Source organism: Nicotiana tabacum, chromosome 13, assembly GCF_000715075.1.
Source record: "Nicotiana tabacum cultivar K326 chromosome 13, ASM71507v2, whole genome shotgun sequence".
Classification (NCBI taxonomy): domain Eukaryota; kingdom Viridiplantae; phylum Streptophyta; class Magnoliopsida; order Solanales; family Solanaceae; genus Nicotiana; species Nicotiana tabacum.
The window spans coordinates 20,028,292-20,052,732 of NC_134092.1; the positions used below are offsets into that span (position 1 = coordinate 20,028,292).

At 36.7% G+C, this 24,441-nt stretch overlaps 2 protein-coding genes across 2 annotated transcripts; both read right to left on the reverse strand.

The window, feature by feature from the left end:
- Nucleotides 1-746: 746 nt before the first annotated feature.
- On the reverse strand, nt 747-3,565 carry LOC107796649 (actin-97). Its single transcript, XM_016619439.2, has 5 exons — nt 3,440-3,565; nt 2,831-2,903; nt 2,180-2,573; nt 1,134-1,747; nt 747-1,030 (listed from the first exon to the last, which is right to left on the reverse strand). Exons 2-5 carry the CDS (start codon nt 2,888-2,890, stop codon nt 965-967), a joined length of 1,134 nt encoding a protein of 377 aa, XP_016474925.1. The 5' UTR covers nt 2,891-2,903; nt 3,440-3,565; the 3' UTR covers nt 747-964.
- A 5,429-nt stretch (nt 3,566-8,994) lies between these two features.
- LOC142161594 (very-long-chain enoyl-CoA reductase-like) lies at nt 8,995-19,412 on the reverse strand. Its single transcript, XM_075227784.1, has 4 exons — nt 19,143-19,412; nt 18,921-18,960; nt 10,002-10,756; nt 8,995-9,344 (listed from the first exon to the last, which is right to left on the reverse strand). The coding sequence occupies exons 1-4, from the start codon at nt 19,209-19,211 to the stop codon at nt 9,276-9,278; spliced, it is 933 nt and encodes a 310-aa protein (XP_075083885.1). The 5' UTR covers nt 19,212-19,412; the 3' UTR covers nt 8,995-9,275.
- Between the last annotated feature and the right edge of the window lie 5,029 nt (nt 19,413-24,441).

Consider the following 24,441-nt stretch of genomic DNA (forward strand, 5'->3'; position numbering starts at 1 on the left):
CAATGATTGGCAAAGCAAGAGAAGGCATCATGGCTTCAGGCAATGTATTTCTTTGCAAGCTAAGGTTTGGAAGTGCTCTTCACATAATTTGGCAGCTAAAAGTGATACAAATAGTGATGTATCATATGCCATGGTATGGGATCATCATCCGTATTCATTTTTGTGAAACTACATATTCATATCAAAGCACTTTGTGTTTGACTAATTAATTTGAAAAGCACTTCTGAGCAGCAATAAGTTTTTCTCAGTATTTTTCAGAAAAGTGATTTTGGGAAAAAATTACTTTTTTCTGTTTTTTAAAAAACGCTTCTACTCAAAAGCACTTTTTTTTTTCAAAAAGTTTGGCCAAACACTTCAAATTTGAAAAAAAAAACATTTTTTTTGAAAAAAAGAAGTGCTTTTGGTCTAGAAGAAACTTGGCCAAACGGGCTATATTGTCCTTATCACATCGTAATGCAACGTTGAATCTTAGGGAGTTCAAAGGGTAGTGCTCTAGCCTTGATTGGGAACTGTTATCTGAAGACAAATTCTCAGTTGCAAAAGCTATGACAGACTTCTTTTAGCAGAATTCTGGTATAAGTCAAACTAACATGAAGCTATAACAAACATGTCCAGAAATCGAGATATAAATAAGGGGGTTTTAAAAATATTTGATAAACGAGTTTAGATACAGTTTTCTGGTAATCTTTCCCCAATCATCTCAAGAGGACCGTGGCGTGGGTACGGGGGGCGAGAAGGAAGACACACAGCAAGGGAAGTATATTATGGAACAGTTTGAAACTTCTAAATGAACAAAAATAAAAGAATAAGATCATCCAACAATCAACTCTTTGCCCTCTCAAGTTCCTCAATCCAAAATGAGAACAACAAATACAGAAAACAAAGACAAAATATAACACCACAAGCTGCATTCTGTTCCAGTAGAAGAAAGTAATCTCCCGTTATCAACATTGTCCTCGGATAATCAAAAGCACTTTCTGTGGACAATTGAAGGACCTGATTCGTCATACTCTGCCTTTGCAATCCACATCTGCAGACAAAAGACAAACAGAAAACCCAAAGTCAGAAACTGTCCAAGCAAAAAAGGCGAGGCTCGTTTTCTTTACGAGAGCAAGGAGGAGTTAGATGCAAACCTGTTGGAAGGTGCTGAGGGAAGCCAAGATAGAGCCTCCTATCCAGACACTATATTTCCTCTCTGGTGGTGCGACTACCTTAATCTTCATGCTACTGGGAGCCAATGCAGTAATTTCTTTGCTCATTCTATCAGCAATACCTGGGAACATGGTAGAACCACCGCTGAGCACTATGTTTCCATAGAGGTCCTTTCTAATATCGACATCACACTTCATGATAGAGTTGTATGTGGTCTCGTGGATTCCAGCTGCTTCCATTCCGATCATTGAGGGTTGGAAAAGGACCTCAGGGCACCGGAAACGTTCAGCACCAATGGTAATAACTTGCCCATCGGGAAGCTCATAGCTCTTCTCCACAGAAGAGCTGGTCTTTGAAGTCTCTAGTTCCTGCTCATAGTCTAGGGCTATGTAAGCAAGCTTTTCTTTCACGTCCCTAACAATTTCTCGCTCAGCTGTGGTGGTGAATGAGTAACCACGCTCTGTGAGGATCTTCATCAAACTATCAGTGAGGTCACGACCTGCCAAGTCAAGACGAAGAATGGCATGTGGGAGGGCATACCCCTCATAAATTGGGACTGTGTGGCTAACACCATCACCAGAGTCCAACACAATACCTGTAGAAAAATAATGAATTAGCAGCAATTACCAGAATTCTTCACAACAAGGCAGCGAAATAGTACTAGGTTTGCGTCTCAAATATCTCCAAACAAGGTGAATTGAATCTTGCCTATCCGAGATAATGAATGGACTAATCCTATTTTGCTTTATAGACAAAAAGCAAGGAAACATATAACCAGAAAAAAATTGGTTCTTGCAATCTGTGGCCAAAACATAGTAGTCCGGTAGATATAAATGAAAACTGTGCTATGTGCATCGGTTCAATGCATGAGATGTAGGCTTTTCTTTCATTTTATTCTTTTTTTTCACCAGATCAATAATTGTGTTTACCATGCTTCAGACATAATAAAAAGGTCCTTTTAATAGTAGAAACATGAGAAATTTGAGAGTCAAAAAATAGATATGCTGACAAATGACAATTTGCTTACCGGTGGTACGACCACTGGCATAGAGCGAGAGAACAGCTTGTATAGCAACATACATAGCTGGTGTATTAAAAGTCTCGAACATAATCTGGGTCATTTTTTCACGATTAGCTTTAGGGTTAAGAGGTGCTTCGGTTAGGAGGACCGGATGCTCCTCCGGGGCAACACGAAGCTCGTTATAGAATGTATGATGCCATATCTTCTCCATATCATCCCAATTGCTGACAATACCATGCTCAATTGGGTATTTCAAGGTTAAGATACCACGCTTCGATTGAGCTTCATCTCCTACATAGGCATCCTTTTGACCCATGCCAACCATCACACCAGTATGACGGGGACGGCCAACAATACTAGGGAATACAGCTCGCGGGGCATCATCTCCCGCAAACCCAGCCTAGATATTAAACTTACATCAGAATCTCTTTAACTTTCTTAAGGATAACAGCTCAAATGTTAATAAGTATCATCAAATGACATAATGGAACATTAACTCTGTTGTGGTCAATGTTGCTAGGATCTCCAAAAATGCCACCACACCTATGTCGCATCCTCCAAAAATGAATAAATTTTGAAGGACCCGACACACAACCTGGTGACATTTTTGAAGGATCCGAGCAACATAGGTTGGGGTACCACAAATCTTGAGCTTACCTTAACCATTCCTGTCCCATTGTCGCAGACGAGGGGCTGAATATCCTCACCTTCTGCCATCTTATGCTACTTCCTGCATTAAAAATTGAATCTTTAGTAAAAATATACAACTTGAAATATTATAATTAGGTTTCTATAATCCGGGGCGGAGCTAGCCCTTCGAATACAGATTCGGCTGAATCCAGTAACTTTTGTCCAAACCCTGTAGTTGTCTTAAAAAATTATTGAATTATGCACATTTTATTAATTTAGAACCCAGCAACTTAAAACGAATTAGAATATTGAACCCATAATTTCAAATCCTTGCTCTGCCTGTGTCTATAATCTATATATTGCCTCTCTATTCTAGCACTCAACGTTTCTAAATATTGATTCTATAAGAATATTATTTTAAAAGATATTATCAAACACAGAAAATCCTTTAAAATCTAGCATCTTTACCCAAGTCAGATAACTTTATCAGAAGTAATCTCAAAGCAGTTATAGTTCCTTAAATCAGAATTCACATAAATCAAATTCAAATCAAGGCAGGAACCAAAAGAATATAACAACAAATTAAAAACACAAAGGAAAATAAAGATTTAAAGGGAAATGCAGATTGAATTGTACCTTTTGGAGCTTAGAATTGAAGAGCGGGAGTTGAGAGAGAGACAAAGGAATGAAAATGGGAAGTGCTTAATTGTATTCCTCCCCTATTATTTGGCGGAGATAGGAGAAAAAATGGAGGGGTTATATTGAAAATGGAGAATAAATCTCAGCCGTTGGATCTATTAACAGTCTGGATAAACGGACATCATTGAAACATCGTGGGGGCTATCATTTAGTGGTCCCCACCGAGTCCCTCCCATTTCGCTTTTTCTCTCATTTTCTCTTCCTGCAAATAAAGACGTAGATTTTTTTTCTTTCATATATTCTCTCAAAATTAGATTTGTAAAAATTGTTTTATTTATCTTTTCTTTGTACTTAGACCTTAGTTAACAAAGCAATACGAAAAATTAAAGTTTATGCCTAACCGAACGTATGCATTATGAAATATTTTTGACTCCTCAAAGAAAGAATACAATTTCACGACAATAGAGTCATATATGTGCTTGTTCATTTTCTGTACTGCTATATTATTCTTGTATGAGCCAACGATCTATCGGAAATGACCTCTTTATCTATACAAGATTTGGATAAGATCTGCGTGCACATTATTCTTCTTAGACTTTACTTGTGAGAATCAAAGGTGGACCTAGAATTCGGTGGTCGCCTGTCACGAGGCACCATGGCAGTCAATATAAATTTATCACTAGTCATAAAAATTGGTACGTGAGCCTATGCTAATATCTGGCTATTTCTTAAAGATATTTTCTAGTATACATGGAGCTTTTGCCAAAGTTACCTGGTGCCGGTGACCCTTTTTTCTATACTGTGTATTAATCTCCGGTAGAAATACACTGGATATGTTGTTGCAGTTGAGTTATGTGCTTGTTATACTTTATACATCGATGTGGGCATTTCTCATTTTTCCCTTATTAAAATTTCTTATTACCTACTATTTCATTTTCTTTACTGCTGTGATTATGAGCCGAATATCTATCGGAAATAATTTCTTTACCTATACAGGATTTTGGTAAGGTCTGCGTACACATTATACTTCTTAGACTCCACTTATGGGAATCAAAGGCGGACCTAGAATTTGGTGGTCGCCGGTCACGGGGCACCATGACAGTCAATATAAATTTATCACTAGTCATAAAAATTGGTACGTGAGCCTATGCTAATATCTGACTATTTCTTAAAGATATTTGTTAGTATACATGGAGATTTTGTCGAAATTACCGGGTGCCGCACCGGTGACCCTTTTTTCTATACTGTGTATTCGTCTCTGGTGGAAATACACTGCATATGTTGTTGCGGTTGAGTTATGTGCTTGTTATACTTTATACATCGATGTGGGCATTTCTCATTTTTCCCTGGTTAAAATTTCTTAGCACCTACTATTTCATTTGTTTTCAGATTTTTGTAACACTTTTGAAAACAGCTTTCAGATATTATGGAAATACATTGTAAAACGTCTTAATTAGGTTAATTATATTCCCGAATCAACCAACACTTAATTATGTGAATTAGCTGAAAATGTGAACGTTTCAATGTAACTTTTTGTTTTCTTTATAAAGTTCCAAGAAGATGCTTGACAGATTGATGGTTTCTCATACTATTTATATCATATCCTTTCAATCTATATGAATATTTAACGGTAAAGGGCAAATATACCCCTCTACTTTTGAAAATAGTCTAAGAATACCCCTCGTTATATTATTGAGTTATCTATACCCCTGCACTCATACTTTGGGTTCAAATATACCACTCATTTAAACGGAGGGACACGCGTCATCGTCCTGTTGGTCAATTCTAAATATCAATTAAAAAGACCCATTACCCATACCCGAAAAATAATTTTTTAAAGTAATTTTTTGTTGTAAAAACTGAAATTATTTTTACTAAAAACTGAAAAAAAAAAAAAAAAATTTCCAGTTTTTACAAAAAAACTGCTTTAGAAAAAACTGAAAAATATTTTCTAAAACAATGTTTTTGTAAAAACTGAAAACAAAAAGCTGAAAATTAATTTTCTAAAGCAATATTTTTGTGAAAACTGGAAAAAACTGAATTTCTTTTTCTAAAAACTGAAAAAAATAAAAATATTTTTTTTCTTCCAGTTTTTACAAAAAAACTGCTTTTAAAAAAGCTGAAAAATATTTTCTAAAGCAATATTTTTGTAAAAACTGAAAATAAAAACTAAAAAATAATTTTCTTAAGCAATGTTTTTGTAAAAACTGAAAAAACAAATATTTTCTTTCTTTTTCTTTTTTTTTTCCTGTTTTTAGTTAAAAATATTTTAGTTTTTTTCAGTTTTTAATTGCTTTAGAAAATTGCTTTTCAGTTTTTTTTCCCAGTTTTTACAAAAATATTGTTTTAGAAAATATTTTTCAGTTTTTTAAAGCAGTTTTTTTGTAAAAACTGAAAAAAAAATATTTTCGTTTTTTTCAGTTTTTAGTAAAAAAACAAAATTTAGTTTTTTCCAGTTTTTACAACAAAAAAAAATTATTTTTTCGGGTATGAGTAATGGGTCTTTTTAATTAATTAGGAGATATTTAGAATTGACCAACAGGACGATGACACGTGTCCCTCCGTTTAAATTAGGGGTATATTTGAACCCAAAGGGGTATATTTGAGCCCAAAGTATGACTGCAGGGGTATAGATAACCCAATAGTATAACGAGGTATATTCTTAGACCATTTTCAAAAATAGAGGGGTATATTTGGCCCTTTGCCGAATATTTAAATAGATTAAATATACAATATCAGGTCACCTAAATATATCTATAGATAATTTTCTTAAAATGTAAAATTTGTTATAAATTACCTGCTACAACAAATAAATATAACATAATACTGTAAAAATTTCTTACACTGTATATTACTTATACTCCAATCAATTATTCATAAATTGTTCTTATATTATCTCTCACAAAGATTTGAAACTTTGTCAAATTAGGTGGAAGAAAATCTATATTATCTCTCACAAATAATTAAAAACAAATTAAAACGTATCTCTTGGACCAATAAGTTCGAATAGTTTTTATAATTAAAGGGGTGCATGTTCGGAAAAGGAAAAAGGGGGTGCATGTTCTATGGAATATTAAGATACAGACACCTTTGCTCAAATATAAAAGTCCATAACATTTCAATATAACATTAGGTCAGGAGATTACTAGGTAATCGCGCATTCTTCTTTCTATATGAATAGTATTAGTATATATTTTCGTATTTTCATATTCTTAGGTTCTTATTACTACGTGTTGTTTTTCATTTCGGTCAGCTTATTATCCTGCGGTTACTAATTCGTTCTCATGGCTTCTACTCTGTTGTTTTTCTTCCCCGTTACTGTTATGCTTATGCTTTTCTTGAGCCGAGTATCTATTGGAAACAGTCTCTAAGTAAGATTTTCCAGTTCGTGTTTGTGCATTTTATCCATTTTGTTGTTTTTTCCTGATAATTCCGCATCATTAGTTTTTTTAAAAAAGTTGAAGAATTTTTTAAAAAATTCCAGTTTTCAATCCCTTTCAAAAAAGAAAAAGACATTAACTTATTCTTGCAAAGTAGATGTTACTTTTATATATATATATATATATATATATGTGCGCGCGCGCATCCACAACAAATTCAACTTACCTTCAAGGCAACAACCAGCCAAAGTTACTCAATATGAGAGTTAGCTTCATAATGATGGTTTTGTTAAGATTCAAACCTAATATGACTCCTTTTATTAGTTATTACTTCTTCCGGTCTCAAATTTTTGCCGTTTTATTCTAAGATATTTGGATTTTTAGAAAAAACAAGAAACTATTATTACTTTATTTTTCTAAATCTATCCTCATTGTTCCAAACAATAGAGTGTTAATTAAGTATTAATACGAGAGATAGAGGATAGTTAAACCAATATTTTTGTGATTGCTATTAAATATCTTCTTTAAGAGAATATGATTGAAAACAGATAGTGTTCCAAAAACTTTGATAGATATACTTATAAACTAGGAATAAGTGACGAAAAAATGTTACATTATTGTGTTAAATACAAAAATCTAAAATGCGCCTCGAGGTTCAAATTCTATCGCCGCCTAATCAGTGGAACACTACAACAACAAACTCAATAGTCTCTCACGAGCGGGTCTGGGTTAATCAGTGGAACATTGTTCACCGAAATAGAAGGTTGGTCCCAACCCGTCCCCCCTATCTACCATGCTTGATTAACAAATAGGACCTGAAATGTCAAAGCCAATAAAGAGCTAGGAGATATTAAAATGGCAATTTAATAGCATGAAATGACAGATTACTACTTTCTCTTAAAGCTGAAAAGACCTGTTTGTTAATGATACCAAATCTCAATTAATAAAATATGGAATCATGGATCTTGAAAATCTTAAACCCAATGAGCATGAGGAGTGTCTGTAAAATCTCATTCCCCCTTTTTTGAGTAGAAGTACAGAATTCATAGTTGGAAAGTCAGTTAACAAAGAAAGTATGGGGTCAGCACCTAACAATCTAGATTTATTGCGAATGAAATGAGTGAAAATCATAGAAAATTCGTAATTAAATTCCGGCAAAAGCAAAAAGACGTAGGCGATTTCTCTTGATAAATTAGAATTATTTGATAGTTATGTAGGAGGTAAGATGCCATCTATAAAATAGTTTAAGTAAGCGCAAGATTGAACTTTATATAAATTAAAAAGAGGGTGTGGGGGTCATACTCTATGCCCATTCTAGCTTTTTCTAAAGCCTTCCAAAGATGCAAAACCCATGTGTGATTGTCTTAAAGACATTTGCCTTTTTTCTCTTCTGATGATTAAAGCAGTTAATACAGCAATTGCACTACCCAAGCACATGTCAATCCAACTTAGAAACTTCACTTTTCCTCAACCTACAGTTGTCATCTCTTACCCTTTGAGCTGGGAATGTTCAACCAAAGGATCAAACATTTTCTTTGAGCACTTATCTGAATTATTATCTATATCTATTCAGATGGTATAGATGGTATATGTGTTTCAATCTATCTGAATTATCTAGTAATTAGTAAAGTCATTTTTCATTTGTATGTAACAGAAAACTCGCTTAACTATGCTTATACCACTTAGAAGGTCACTCAACTAGATTTCTCAGAACTTTTGATTGTTAAATACCTATTTTACCGGCAATTTACACTTCTAATTCCATGAAAAAAAAATCGTGTTTTTGAATTCCCATCATATTTAGTTTGTAAACCAGACACTGCTCAGTAATGAGTTATGACTGAGGAACAGCCTTATCAAAGAGAAATAGCTTTGTCCTACCAGTATAAAATCAGATGCTCTCCTGATAACACTAGAAAACTAGATCGGATTGGTTTAAACTTAATGGGTTCAACCTACAAAGTTCTTAGAATAAACTCATTGTACCTATAATTATGGGCTCAAGATTTAATATTTATTGAAAAGTTGGTGGTTTCTACATATATAGCTATGTTCTGTGTCGATAATGCTAGGTTCAGTTGAACCTACTATAGAAAGGCTGCATCCACCTCTGCCCGTACGACGCATGTAAGTTTCAGAACTTGTTATATACATGTAAATTCCTTGCAAACTATTATAAGATCACTGTCATAAACAATAGATTAATCCAACAACTGAGGGTAACAAAGATGGTTTTTGAAAACATCACAAAGAAGTGAGAACTACAAAAATGAACTCACTCAAACATCGTCTGGTCTAAAAAGAAGCTAAGACATGGAACAGAAATACAAGAGAACCAAGGGAAAAATCTGATGAAGTATTAAATCCTTAAATGAGAAACATAAACCTTCAAAAGCTGCAGGTTCACAGAAAATGGGCAACTAAATGAACAATTCTCCGGCTTCCCCACATTTCTAAAGGAAAGGAGGCAATATCACCCATCGCCGAGGATACTTTGGTCTTCCTTCCTTTCCATCAAAGAGCTGCAAAGAAAAGGTGCCAAAGCTAAGAACCAGAACAAATGACACTATAAAAATAGAAGCTTCCTGATAAGCACAAATGAATATTTGCATAAAGCAGTAAAGCACACATCTTGCTTGTTAGCAGTTCTGTTAATTGGTCTAAAATATTCACTGTCCAGCGTAGTAGCATATAAATAAAATTCAATGAGCAAAGTAACACATTGGCCGTCCTATCCGAATAAAAGGCAAACTAAATTTGGCAGGAAGTTTTCCATCTTATTTGTAGTGTAGTACTCGTGCATACAGTTTAGATTCTCTCTAAAGCAAACCGTGTTAAGTTTGAACTGTCAACTATGAAAATAAGCAAATAACTCATAGAGGAATAAGTTTCTATTTTCTTTCCTTAGGTTTATAACCCCCACCCCACCCCCTTGCGCGCAGGGGGAAGTGCAGTGCATCAGCGACAAGAAGCTGATGGAATAGATAATCTTCCATTCAAAGTAGCACCGTATACTTTCGAATTGAAGCCCATTGATATAAGAAGACTTGGGCAGTCAACAAGCCTCAATGTAGATGCAATTGCATGTATAGCCTAAAGGAATGCATACTGTTGTTTTCAATTGGTAAAAATGTTCTTTTTGTTCCTTATGTTTTAGAAGAATGTGGTCAAATGATTACCTTCCTCAAACGACGATGCTTTCCAAGGGCCCAGTTTGTCATAATGCTAGCAGCAACAACCATGAAGACATAGCCTGCAACTGTCTGAGTAGCAATGTTGAAGCCCAACCACTGGTAGATCTCCGTTGTGTAATTGGCACAGGTAACAATATTGAACAAGAAGCCGTATGGTATTTGGTAACCTCCATTACCACTGGGACTTCGGAGATTTCTCAACAATAAATGGCAATAGAAGTTTGCAACTTGGCAAACTAACCCAAAACCAAATCCAATCTTCATCTGGAGATCGCTTACAGGAGTGTAAAGAGGGTGATTCACATAGTAAGCAATGAAAGCTCCAAAAGACCAATAATAGGCACAGTTCCGGAAAACATTGGAAAGTGGAGAAGTGGCATGGCTGAACCGGTGCACAAAAAAGGTCTCCATGATCCGTTTGAAGTAGTGGAAACACCAGTAATACATGGCATATGTCTGGACAGGGTAGATAACACGTTCTTCTTTGTAGCCGAAAAACTTGTAGACTGGAAAGTAGTAAATGATAGGATAGAGTACCAGAGGACCTAGATACTCCCAGAAGAAAAGTGTACTATACTTAACCTGCGGACCAAGATCCTTGAAAACTACGGTTAACTCACTCGTGCTCCCATTAGTATATTCATTGAGACTCTTCTTGTAGTGAAGAACAGTTGGCCTCTCTTTTGACCCAGGTTGGACAGGCAGGGTGAGTCGCTGTCTAGAAGGATAGTATTTTCTGGCTGTTGAGATCAGAAGCAAACAATATTATAATGATGTCAAACTCATAATAATGCAAATAAGAAAGTTGTCTCAAGAAACGGCAAACATCAGAGTACACCATTCCACAACTTTACTCACGAATTGTAAATTCACCAACTTCATAATTATGGTGACTAATCTGCAAGTTTTGGGCCTTGCACACTTTTCGTTTAATTGTTCAAACCACATGAAGTGCTAGATAGTCATCTTTAATGTTTTAAATATTACAACGCACCGCAATCCCATAAAAATATCAAGCACATACATCATAAACGCTAAAGGCTCAATAAAGAAAATGCTCGCTTGTACGCTGCACAGCTGGGAATAACATGGAGCTTAATATTTGCATGTACATGATTCATCACCTTAACATTCACTAACAAAGAAAACCCATATAAGATCACTTCATAGCAAGAAATGTACCGTACCATTACATAGAAAGATTTGGCAGATAAAGAAGATCCAGTTTGATACAAACCTTTGCAGATGCTAGATTAAGACAAACTCTTTAACCATGGGTGAAGTGTATCTAGTGACAAGTACCAACTACTTTGAAGTGAATAAGCAGGAAACGCATCCTCACTTCTCATACAAAATTATGATCCTCCTATCAATCACACTAAAAGAAGAATCTTCCTTCTTTTTTTTTTGATAATCGAGAAATTTCGGAGGGCTAGTTGATGCACGATTCAAAAACTCACTGGCTAATGAGCCCACCCTTCTACTCTTCTCCACTTAAATACTAGGATTTTGTCTGTGGCACTCGTTACATGCGCCTAACCCACACTATGCATTGCGCTCTTACCACTAGATCAAAGCCCCAGAGGTAATTCTAGAAGAATCTTCTTTCAGTTGAGCTGATGAAAAAATTGTTCAGAATCATTCCAGTTGTTACTAGACCGGCCATCGCTAATCAATACAACCTAATTGAACAAGTATCAACCACTAAAAATGAAGTCACACAATACTTCTATCTTTCACTCTTTTATTCCACATGTTAGTTCTAAAACTTTACCGCATAAGATTTCAAGGGAACCTGAAACTTAACCCCTCCATCAAATTTTAAGTCACACAACTTAATATTTGTTGGTAAAAAAAATCAAAACTGAATTGAAATCAATATCAAGTAGTTCAAGATTTCAATAATGATACTTGACCAATTAAAATTCATTTTATAAGTTCCAGTCAAATTGATGATTATATTTTCTAATTGTTATTATAACATACAAAGAATGCACATTGAAAATAAAAAAGTTTCCCAAAGAAAAGTTAATCTGTGCCATCAAATTGGGATAAAGGATATGCATATTTCTTATATGATATTAGTCCCATTCCAAGGTTATGAAGCTAGGTGAAAAATGGAAGTAATAAAAACTTTTTAAGACGCATAGTTGTTCCATTTCAAGATGTTTTCCTCTTATTAAAATCTGTTAGTTTACAACATGTATATAGTATAGTATTGTCCCACATTGGTAGAAGAGTAGTATGTCCTTGTATAGTATAGCTATAAGTAAGGACCTCTCGTATTGTATTGTTCATTCACTATCAATAACATATTTTCTCCCGTGCCTTCTCACATGGTATCAGAGCAATTGTGAGAGACTTATCGCTGTGCATAAATTCCAGCGATTCCGGGAAAGAGAAATCGCTGTGCATAAATTCCAGCGATTCCGGGAAAGAGAAATCAGTATTTTTTAAGGCTGTTTTCTATCTGCTTCATTTCTGTCAGTGTTGTGCAAAATCCAACACTACCACAAGAGTCGTCACTGTCCGACGACCAAACCCCAATGAAAAACTCCGGCAGCAGCCTCCTCACGCGCCTCCACGCGCCACAAGAAGCTCACGTGCGTGAGCTCACGCGCCGGCGCGTACGACCACTTCCGGCCATTTTTTGAAAATCTTCCTTCAGAACAGTTGGGTCGCCTGGTAATTCCGATCCTACCCCTACTGTTTTCATTTCATTCCGACAACTTTGAGTTTTTTTCCGGCAGCTACAGTAGATTCCGACAGCTACATTTTTTCAGTATTCTGTTTCTGTGTTTCCGTACACTGTTTCAGTGGATTACATTTGATTCTTTCTCCTATTTGGTAATAATTTGCAACAATGTCTTTGGGATTTGATGCTTTTGGGTCTAGAAACATGAGTTCTGGAAGCTCTAGTGCTATTATTACCTCGGAACCTTTAATGGGAGGTTCAAACTACTTAGTTTGGGCTTCATCTGTTGAGTTATGGTGTAGAGGTCAAGGTGTTCAAGATCATCTAATCAAACAGTCTAGCGATGGAGATGAAAAGGCAATAGCACTTTGGGCAAAAATCGATGCTCAGTTATGTAGCATCTTGTGGCGATCTATTGATTCCAAGTTGATGCCCTTGTTTCGTCCATTCCAGACATGTTATTTGGTTTGGGCAAAGGCACGCACCTTATACACTAATGACATATCTCGCTTCTATGATGTGATATCACGGATGACAAACTTAAAGAAGCAGGAATTGGATATGTCTACTTACTTGGGTCAAGTACAGGCAGTCATGGAGGAATTTGAAAAGTTGATGCCAGTTTCTGCTAGTGTGGAAAAACAACAAGAGCAGCGACAGAAGATGTTTCTCGTTCTTACCCTTGCTGGACTTCCTAATGATCTTGATTCAGTACGCGACCAGATTTTGGCTAGTCCGTCTGTCCCGACAGTTGATGAATTATTCTCTCGATTACTCCGCCTTGCTGCAGCACCAAGTCCACCAGTGATCTCATCACAGATACTTGATTCCTCTGTTCTTGCATCCCAGACAATGGATGTTCGGGCATCTCAAACTATGGAGCATAGACGAGGAGGAGGTCGTTTTGGAAGATCTAGACCCAAGTGTTCTTATTGTCACAAACTTGGACACACTCGTGAAATGTGTTATTCCTTACATGGTCGTCCACCCAAAAATGCTTACATTGCTCAGACCGAGACTCCAGGTAACCAAGGATTTTCTTTATCTAAAGAAGAATATAATGAGCTCCTTCAGTATCGAGCAAGTAAGCAGACATCTCCACAAGTAGCCTCAGTTGCTCAGACTGATACTTCTGTTTCTGGTAATTCTTTTGCTTGTGTTTCCCAGTCTAGCACTCTTGGCCCATGGGTCATGGACTCCGGCGCTTCTGATCACATCTCTGGTAATATATCACTTTTGTCAAATATTGTATATTCACAGTCTCTTCCCACTGTTACTTTAACCAATGGATGTCAAACTAAGGCAAAAGGAGTTGGACAAGCTAATCCCTTGTCTTCTATCACCCTAGATTCCGTTCTTTATGTCCCTGGCTGTCCTTTTAGTCTTGCATCTGTTAGTCGTTTGACTCGTGCCCTTCATTGTGGTATATATTTTATTGACGATTCTTTTATTATGCAGGACCGCAGTACGGGACAGACAATTGGTACAGGACGTGAATCAGAAGGCCTTTACTACCTTAACTCACTCAGTCCTTCCACAACATGTCTAGTTACAGATCCTCCAGATCTAATCCACAGACGTTTAGGACATCCGAGTTTATCCAAACTTCAGAAGATGGTGCCTAGTTTATCTAGTTTGTCTACATTAGATTGTGAGTCGTGTCAACTTGGGAAACATACCCGAGCCTCCTTTTCGCGTAGTGTTGAGAGTCATGCAGAGTCTGTCTTCTCCTTAGTTCATTCTGATATATGGGGTCCTAGTAGAGTCAGTTCATCCTTGGGATTTCGTTATTTTGTCAGTTTCATTGATGATTATTCAAGATGTACTTGGCTTTTCTTAATAAAAGATCGTTCTGAGTTATTTTCTATATTCCAGAGTTTCTGTGCTGAAATCAAAAACCAATTTGGTGTTTCTATTCGCATTTTCGCAGTGATAACGCCTTAGAATATTTATCTTCTCAATTTCAGCAGTTTATGACTTCTCAGGGAATTATTCATCAGACATCTTATCCTTATACCCCTCAGCAAAATGGGGTTGCTGAGAGAAAGAATAGGCACCTTATTGAGACTGCTCGCACACTTCTAATTGAATCTCGTGTTCCGTTGCGTTTTTGGGGCGATGCAGTTCTCACAGCTTGTTATTTGATTAATCGGATGCCTTCATCTCCCATCAAGAATCAGATTCCGCATTCAGTATTGTTTCCCCAGTCACCCTTATACTCTCTTCCACCTCGTGTTTTTGGGAGCACGTGTTTTGTTCATAACTTAGCCCCTGGGAAAGATAAGTTAGCTCCTCGTGCTCTCAAGTGTGTCTTCCTTGGTTATTCTCGTGTTCAGAAGGGATATCGTTGTTATTCTCCAGATCTTCGTAGGTACCTTATGTCAGCTGACGTCACATTTTTTGAGTCTAAACCTTTCTTTACCTCTGCTGACCACCATGATATATCTGAGGTCTTACCTATACCGACCTTTGAGGAGTTTACTATAGCTCCTCCTCCACCTTCGACCACAGAGGTTTCATCCATACCAACCGTTGAGGAGTCTAGTGTTGTTCCCCCTAGTTCCCCAGCCACAGGAACACCACTCTTGACTTATCATCGTCGTTTGCGTCTTCCATCAGGCCCAACTGGTTCTCGTCCTGCACCTGACCCTGCTCCTGCTGCGGACCCTGCTCCTAGTACACCGATTGCACTTCGGAAAGGTATACGGACCACACTTAACTCTAATCCTCATTATGTCGGTTTGAGCTATCATCGTCTGTCATCTCCCCATTATGCTTTTATATCTTCTTTGTCCTTGGTTTCCATCCCTAAGTCTACAGGTGAATCGTTGTCTTCCAGGATGGCAACAAGCTATGAGTGACGAAATGTCTGTTTTACATACAAGTGGTACTTGGGAGCTTGTTCCTCTTCCCTCAGGTAAATCTACTGTTGGTTGTCGTTGGGTTTATGCGGTCAAAGTTGGTCCCGATGGACAGATTGATTGACTTAAGGCCCGTCTTGTTGCCAAAGGATATACTCAGATATTTGGGCTCGATTACAGTGATACCTTCTCTCCCGTGGCTAAAGTGGCTTCAGTCCGCCTTTTTCTATCCATGGCTGCGATTCGTCATTGGCCCCTCTATCAGCTGGACATTAAAAATGCCTTTCTTCACGGTGATCTTGAGGATGAGGTTTATATGGAGCAACCACCTGGTTTTGTTGCTCAGGGGGAGTCTCGTGGCCTTGTATGTCACTTGCGTCGGTCACTTTATGGTCTAAAGCAGTCTCCTCGAGCCTGGTTTGGTAAGTTCAGCACGGTTATCCAGGAGTTTGGCATGATTCGTAGTGAAGCTGATCACTCTGTGTTTTATCGGCACTCTGCTTCAAGTCTCTGTATTTATCTGGTAGTCTATGTTGATGATATTGTTATTACTGGCAATGATCAGGATGGTATTACCAATCTGAAGCAGCATCTCTTCCAGCACTTCCAAACTAAGGATCTAGGCAGATTGAAGTACTTTCTAGGTATTGAGGTTGCCCAGTCTAGCTCAGGTATTGTTATTTCTCAAAGAAAATATGCTTTAGACATTCTTGAGGAGACGGGGATGATAGGTTGCATACCTGTTGACACTCCGATGGATCCGAATTCTAAACTTATGTCAGGACAGGGGGAGCCGCTTAGCGATCCTGCAAGCTATAGGCGGCTGGTTGGAAAATTAAATTATCTCACAGTGACTAGACCCGACATTTCTTATCATGTGAGTGTTGTAAGTCAGTTTATGAATTCTCCCTGTGATAGTCATTGGGATGCAGTTGTCCGCATTATTCGATATATAAAATCGGCTTCAGGCAAAGGGTTACCCATTGAGGATCGAGGTCATGAGCAGATCATTGGATACTCAGATGCTGATCGGGCAGGATCACCTTCTGATAGACGTTCTACGTCTGAATATTGTGTTTTAGTAGGAGGAAATTTGGTGTCCTGGAAGAGCAAGAAACAGAATGTAGTTGCTCGGTCTAGTGCAGAAGCAGAATATCGAGCAATGGCTATGGCAACATGTGAGCTAGTCTGGACCAAACAATTGCTCAAGGAGTTGAAATTTGGTGAAATCAGTCGGATGGAACTTGTGTGCGATAATCAAGCTACCCTTCATATTGCATCAAATCCGGTGTTCCATGAGAGAACTAAACACATTGAGATTGATTGTCACTTCGTCAGAGAAAAGATACTTTCAGGAGAGATTGCTACAAAGTTTGTGAGGTCGAATGATCAACTTGCAGATATTTTCACCAAGTCTCTCATTGATCCTCGTATTGGTTATATATGTAACAAGCTCGGTACATATGATTTGTATGCACCTGCTTGAGGGGGAGTGTTAGTTTACAACATGTATATAGTGTAGTATTGTCCCACATTGATAGAAGAGTAGTATGTCCTTGTATAGTATAGCTATAAATAAGGACCTCTCGTATTGTATTGTTCATTCAATATCAATAATATATTTTCTCCCGTGCCTTCTCACAAAATCAAACAATGAACTCTATCTAAATTGATAATTGTATTTTCAATTTTTTTACTGCATATCAAAAATCATGATAAAACAAAAAAGTTTGCAACAAAAAGTCAATATGTGTCACTTGAATTGGGCAAAGGGAGTACATCCTTCTAATTTGTGTTAGTATTAGTCCTACTAATAAAAAAAATGTATGTTATTTGTCTCATTCCCAGGGCAGTGAAGCTCCTGCTCAGTTGCAGGAGATAAACGGAAGCACGAAAAACCTATTTGTCACTTAAAAATTAGCCATTACATGCATAGTAGTTCCATTCCGTGATGGCTTCCTTCTCGAAAAACTCTAAATGGGAGAAAACAGACAAACACATAGAAACACACATACACATGTGTCTTCATACACTATATTAGTATATTTCATGCATTTTCAGCCTAACAAAAGATAGAACAAACAAATCAATCGAGGTCAAGAGGTAGAGAGAATTGGAAAAGAACATAAAAAGATGGACATCACATCAAGTTGTTTAAATCTCCAAAACTACTCTATATATGTACACAGTACAAAGACACAACACACAGACACTTACACAAAATTTTCTTATTTCTGAAGAAGCAATTAAATTGTAAAAAATCACTCAGGGAGTTGAATCACAACTTAAAAATTGAAACCATAAATTTATTAATTTCTGTCATGATCAACCAGTAGAACATTAAAAGTTCCTGGCAATGCGCAAATCAACTTAAGTAATATGCATGGTAAAAGCTATTACACCTTCCCTTCAAACTACTCTGCCTTTTCATTAGTCAAGTGCCTCAAGGCAGATTCGACAGATATTTTCCTCATGTAAATGTCAAGCATTTAACTAGTACATCAGAGCAAACTAACTGATTTAACTATCAGGGAACTTTCCAAGGGACGGATTTTCTGTTTTCTGTGAAAGATGCATGAACTATGAACTAGCAAAAGTAAGTTACGTTTTATCTCCTATAGTGGTGGCAAAATGGATAAAAGAAAACAGGTATCTATCCATATTATCCATTAAAAAATGGGTTAGATAATAAACTTTTAAAAACGGGTCAAATATAGATAAGAACCATATTATCCACTTAGAAAACGGATAACCAATGGATAACTAATGAGTTTAACTTTTACAATTGTAAAGCCTCAAATTGGGGTTTCTCAAGTTTGGGAGACTAGGAATTCTCCCAAAAGTTATCATATTCAAGAAGCCATGGATAATATGGACCGCTGGTTAACCCATTTTTTTTTATGATCGAATAATTTATCCGTTCTTGCATTACCCGTTTTCAACCCGCCCGTTTGCCACCCCTAATCTCCTATATGTTTTATCACATATACCTATGCCTTGGCGAGGAGCATTATCCAGTACCTCCATAGGCTGATCCAAGATTTAAGCTTTATGGTTTAGTTCAAAATTCTATCACATTCTATTTGATTTGCTGAGTCTGTGATCTATTATTTGCACTTAATAGTTGATTTTCTAACACATGCACAGTGTTTGACCCAAAGCTACTGGGTTCGAATGAACCCATATCTTGTACCTATGTTGGTAAGAGATAGCAGCTGCCCGGTAGAATAGTCGAAGTGCACCGTTGTTTGAAAAAAACTAAGCTACCATCTTTGAAAACAATTAAGTAGTCAATTAAATATCCATAAAAAGATCTTATCTTTGAAGAAATAAACAGTAGCCACTCACTTCGTTTATGAATTGCCTCCTGCAGATCAGTAACCGTGGCCTGAAATAACAACCACCAAATTTACATCAGCAAACCAATAAAATATAAAAGACATATGTATATGCACAATTTTCTTAAAGAATTAACCATTATTCTACTTAAAGTAGGCGCCCATGTGGGATAATTGAGCAATTTTGCAAAAACAAAAACAAACCCAGATGAGGAAAGATGGAGAAACATACGGAATCGGTGAGCTCAAGGCCACCCTTGATTAGTTCTTTGCCGCTACGTGTAACTACTACAACCTTCATTTTTCTTTGCCCACACACAATACTTTGGGATCTACGAAAGAGCAAAATTTTCTGAGAAATGAATAATTGGGGATTGAAGTGTAGTGGGGTGTGAGATCTTTGAAGGAGTTGGGACAGGTAATTAATGGTTGTGTATAGTTGGGTAGAAGTTAGCTGAACGAACCATTTGCGTAAATTAAATTAACTACTTCCAATCAATGTTCCCTCTTCAAAATCAATCTACAGCTGCTTAATGGGCTACAGCCGGGCTTGGACCACTTCACTAGGCCCATGACCCGAAAAACCCACTTGTTTTATTGGGTTTTTTTTTTTCACTTTTAGCCCACGACAGAAACTATTTACACTTAGTAGCCGAAAATTTATATAATTTTTGCATGTAACATACATAATATATATGCATGTACAAAAAATATTTTTTTTAGGCTATTATTTTGAGAGCGCCTATACAGGGTCATTATTCCCTATTTTATTCTCTTATATCTCGAGGCAGATCGTGAATTTTAGCATTTCTCGTATATAAAAAAAACAGAGGAAAAAAAATTCTAGCAGTATATATCAAAAAGCCCCTTGCTCAAATTCATGACATGATCCAGAGACTTATTAAAATTAATGTTGATTTACAAAATGTAAAAAAATTATTTTTGAAAATTAAAATACTCGAATAATGTTAAATGGTTGCTTGAAACGCTGTGATAATGAGGCATAAGAAAGATGAGCAAAGCATTCTTTGCGCCGGCCTTTATAGGAGCAAAGGCATCTCTGATCTCACTCAAATAGAAATCCAATCATGTAACAACTAGTTGTTCAGCCAACGGGTTCAAAATAATTAAGACACGTACATGTCTATAAATTTTTGATAATATACTTATATAGAATTAATAGTCGAACCGAAAGCAAAAAAATGCGTCTAATACATACTATTGAAAAAGTAAATCCACCCATGCCATTGCCCTTTGTTCAATGGATTCATCTTATACTATTATGACTTTATTTATCTATAATAATTGCAGAGTTTAGTAATTAGGTACTTATGGTTGAAAACATTGAAAAGCTTTGTACAAAATCTGATACCTACTTGCTGGATTTTATAGTGTCAGGCCTAATAACTTTACTGTTTACCAACTGGATACTTCAATAGACTATGCTCGATGTTAACGTCTACGTGAAAGCTAAGACAAAATTAGGAATGTCAAATGGGTGGGTTGGATTGATTTCGAACATGTTAAAAGGGTTGAGTCAATATTTGAGCGGGTCAAAAGTCACTTGGGCTGAAATGGATTGGGTCAAGAGGGCTAAAATTTGAGTCATAACCCAACTCGTTCAACTCTTACCAAACTTTACTTAATATGTATTGCTTTCTTATGAGTTATATAATTACTAAATAAGACCCTTTTTTTCTTTTGTTATGGTTATATATAACATATCAAACAACAACAACAAGATTCTAAGATATTTTGCATATTACTCATGGATCAATTTAGTTAAAAATCAGCCCAATTTTAAACGGGTTAAGATGGGTCAGATCAATATGGACTGAATTTAATAAATGATCGGGTCAATAACCAGCACAACCCAACCTTGGACGGGCCATTTGGGCTTGGGCCAAATTTAACAGCCCAGACAAAATCAACGTTTTACTCCATTAATAGCTTTCTTTGTTCTTTTAATAACACAAGCCCTTGTTACTTGCATTAGGACATTGTCGAAATCAATACTTCATATTTTACAATCATGTAATAATAGCATCAACAATGAAGTTAAAGAAGAAAACTTCAAACGCCAAATATGGAAAGCCATCCCCATTATTTGGCTGTCATGAATCAATAGCTTCTCAATATCAAGAAGTTAACTCAACTTGATACTTCCTTTTCTAAACAATGGTAGTACATAGACCAACTCGCCCCACCTCGACTATTCCACTGCTACTTTCCACTAACAAAGTTACCGAGTAGACAAATGAAGAAATCATGTACTGTTCTTATTACTTCTCACTAACCGTCACCGAGTAGATAGATGAGAAGAAATCACGTACCATTTTATCTCTGCTGAAATTTGAACCTTGATCTCTCATGATTTTTTTTTATCAGGACAATCTCTCATGATTTTCACCCACTTTATTGACGCTAGGCCATACCTTGAGAGTTACTCAACTTGATATTTAATGCAGAGATCGAAGCATGTTCAACAACATAAAAGATCATTGAAGAGTGAAGATGCCAGGCTTCAGAGCTCCCACAAAATGTTCCAGCACCACCACAAGTGGCAGCTACAATTCTAATTGGATCACTCTCGACCTCCAGAAAACGACGAAATTCCATATCGATCACAACACAATTGTTCTTTAAATGCATAGTTCCTTTGAATTTCGAACTTGTAAGCTTAGGATGAATGCCAGACTACAAAGACTAGTACAATATAAGGAAACCATAAGTCCCCTCTTCACTATCACCTTGTTGATTGTCTGTTGAGGACTAGGATCCCTATACTTCTAGAGCTGGCCCCTTTTGTCCATACGTCGTAATTATGAAACTGATCTACATGAGAGAGTGTTGGAGAAGAGATCACACGCAGATGCAACCTGCAGAAGGCTTCAGATTTGATCTGAAAGCCAAGTTTGGGTGAAGCTAAGCGCTGAAAATAAGTGTGCGTGAAGGTAATCTCAACAAGAAGCGATTGGTTCTTCCAACCTCAACACTGAGGAGTTGAATTAAATTTTCAGTGAATAGTATGAACAGACAAGCCGCATGTCAATTATAAATAAACATACCTTATGCCTAACACGGGACTTGCGAATTCCAGAGCAACATGCATATCTGCAAGGAGAACAGATTCAAGAAAGGATGCAGATTCTTCTAAACTTAAAATATTGCTGAACCTCTAGATGTGAAACATCACTATTGTTCCCAAAATACAAGATCAACCACCATATAAGAGCAGTGGCATCACAAATGCTGAAGACTTATCAAAACAAAAACACCAACTTTTGGCGACTGTCAGCAGGCGTATACACCCAAGGCATTTTTCTTAAGATAGACAAAAAAAACAAAGAGGTTGATTTGTGTAATCTCTGAATTTCATTAAACAAATTGTGCTCTATGGAGAAAAATCGCAAATTTTAAGTCCCCTTCTCTGGTTCTTCTAGTACGCAGGATCTGTTAGCAATTGCATAAAATAATTACCTAATCCTTAAATCATAGGCCAGAATACGTTTGTTTCTCTAAGGCTGGCTAAAGATAGTTTGTGATAACACCTCGGTTTTAGCCTTCTACTTTGGGAAACTACACTTCTAGTTTGCTCATTTTCCCAGCATCAGAACTCCCAGAAAAAGTTCCAGCACCACCATAAGTGGCAGACTGGCAGTTATGACTCTAATTGCACCATCTTCTACCTCCAAGAAAACACAAAGTTCCATATTGACCACAACACAACTGTTCTTTAGATGTATAGTGCCGTTGATGTTTGAAACTGTAAGCTCACAATGAATACTGACCAATAAAGACTTGTATAATATAAGAATATGAAGTCCCATATGGACTGTCACCTTGCTGATGACAAAAGCCATAGGATCAACTGACTCTAAAAAGTGAATTTGGAATCCAGAATGGTCCACTTTCCATCAAATAACAAAATTGAAAGAAATTTTAGATTGCATAATAGAACATCTCAACATCATCCAAACGACTTCAAAACAAGTTCTCTGATGCTGCAATAAAACACAACAAATAAGCAAATAAGTACCTGTGTAAGGGAGTCACAAAATACTAGGATATCGGGTGCCAAGTTTTCTATATCATTCCTCGAATTGTTGAATGTTTAAGCTTGTTGATATCTCCAATGACATCAAGTAATAGGAGTAAAGAGCTCGAACATACTACAGTAAGGTTGGTCAGCTTAAATAGGAGAGCACTAAGAGTTGCTATATACAGAGGTAGAATTAGCATTGTTGCCAATAGATAAAGAACCATATGGTCTAGCTAACAACTAAGCACAGTTATGAATACCAGCAGAACACGATAAAATTAATATCTAACAAAAGACACTATAAGTTGAATATTTTAAAGAAAAGATCAGGTTCCATCAGTGCCACAAACATAAGGCAGCAGATCAGGAGAAATACATGCATTGATACTTCATAGTTGGAAATTCATATCACGATTCATGTCAAAGAAAGTTCGCTCATAACACAGAAGATGAAATTCTCAATATTCGTAAGAAGTCATCGATTTCAACTATAGTAGTTCTGTCATCTAAATGAGGAACCCACGAGTTATCTTCAAGAAAGAAGAGGCATCTATTCCCAAAAGCAAAGGGAAGAAAGTATCACGGATTTCCTCTTATATCATGCATCCAGTAGTCACAAGAAGGAGAAGAGGGGGGAGGGGACGACATGTTCCAAGAATGAAGGAATATAACAAAAACTCCTTGCTGCCCAAAGTTATCTTTGAAAAATCCCTTTTATTGTGACTGCCTTATTAAGCAGGAAAAAAAGAACACTTGAAAAGTGATAGCAATCTCCCAGGCCAAGTGGATACAGTACACCACGAGCCTATCAGGTCATCATCATACTATACTTGCTGGCTTCCAAATCCATCGCTCCTTATGCATGTTACAGATGAATTCAAAGCAGTATTTGAAAAGACTACTAACTGTTAGGAATCAATAATCTTATATGTCCAGGACTAGGATCCTTCTATTTCTACAGCTGAACCCTTTTGTCCATACATGGAAATTATGAAAATTGAGCTACATGAGAGAGATATCTTAATAGTGGTAGCATTTCTGATAGAGCAAAAGATTATGTGCAGATGAAACCTGCATAAGGCTTCAGATTCAATCTGAAAGCTAAGTTAAAGTGAAGCCGTGCACCTTAGAAAAGTGTGTGTTTCAAACAGCAACGCGAAAGTAATCCTAACAAGAAGCAGTCGCTTCTCTTCCAATCTCAACTTTGAGGAGTTGAATTAACTTTCAGTGAATAAATAGTATGAATAGACAAGCAGCATATCAATGAATAATTTAACAAGCGAAAATACAAAACCATCCACCATCCCGGAGGAGAACCTTTCTTTTTAGTTCTTCAACATTCAGTGATTGCCTAACACACTCGCGAATTTCAAATTGACATGCATATCTGCAAGACCAACAGATTGAAGAAAGGATGGGCAGCTTCTTCTAAACATAAAATATAGCTGAACCCTGGAGATGTGAAACAACACTATTGTTCCCAAAAATA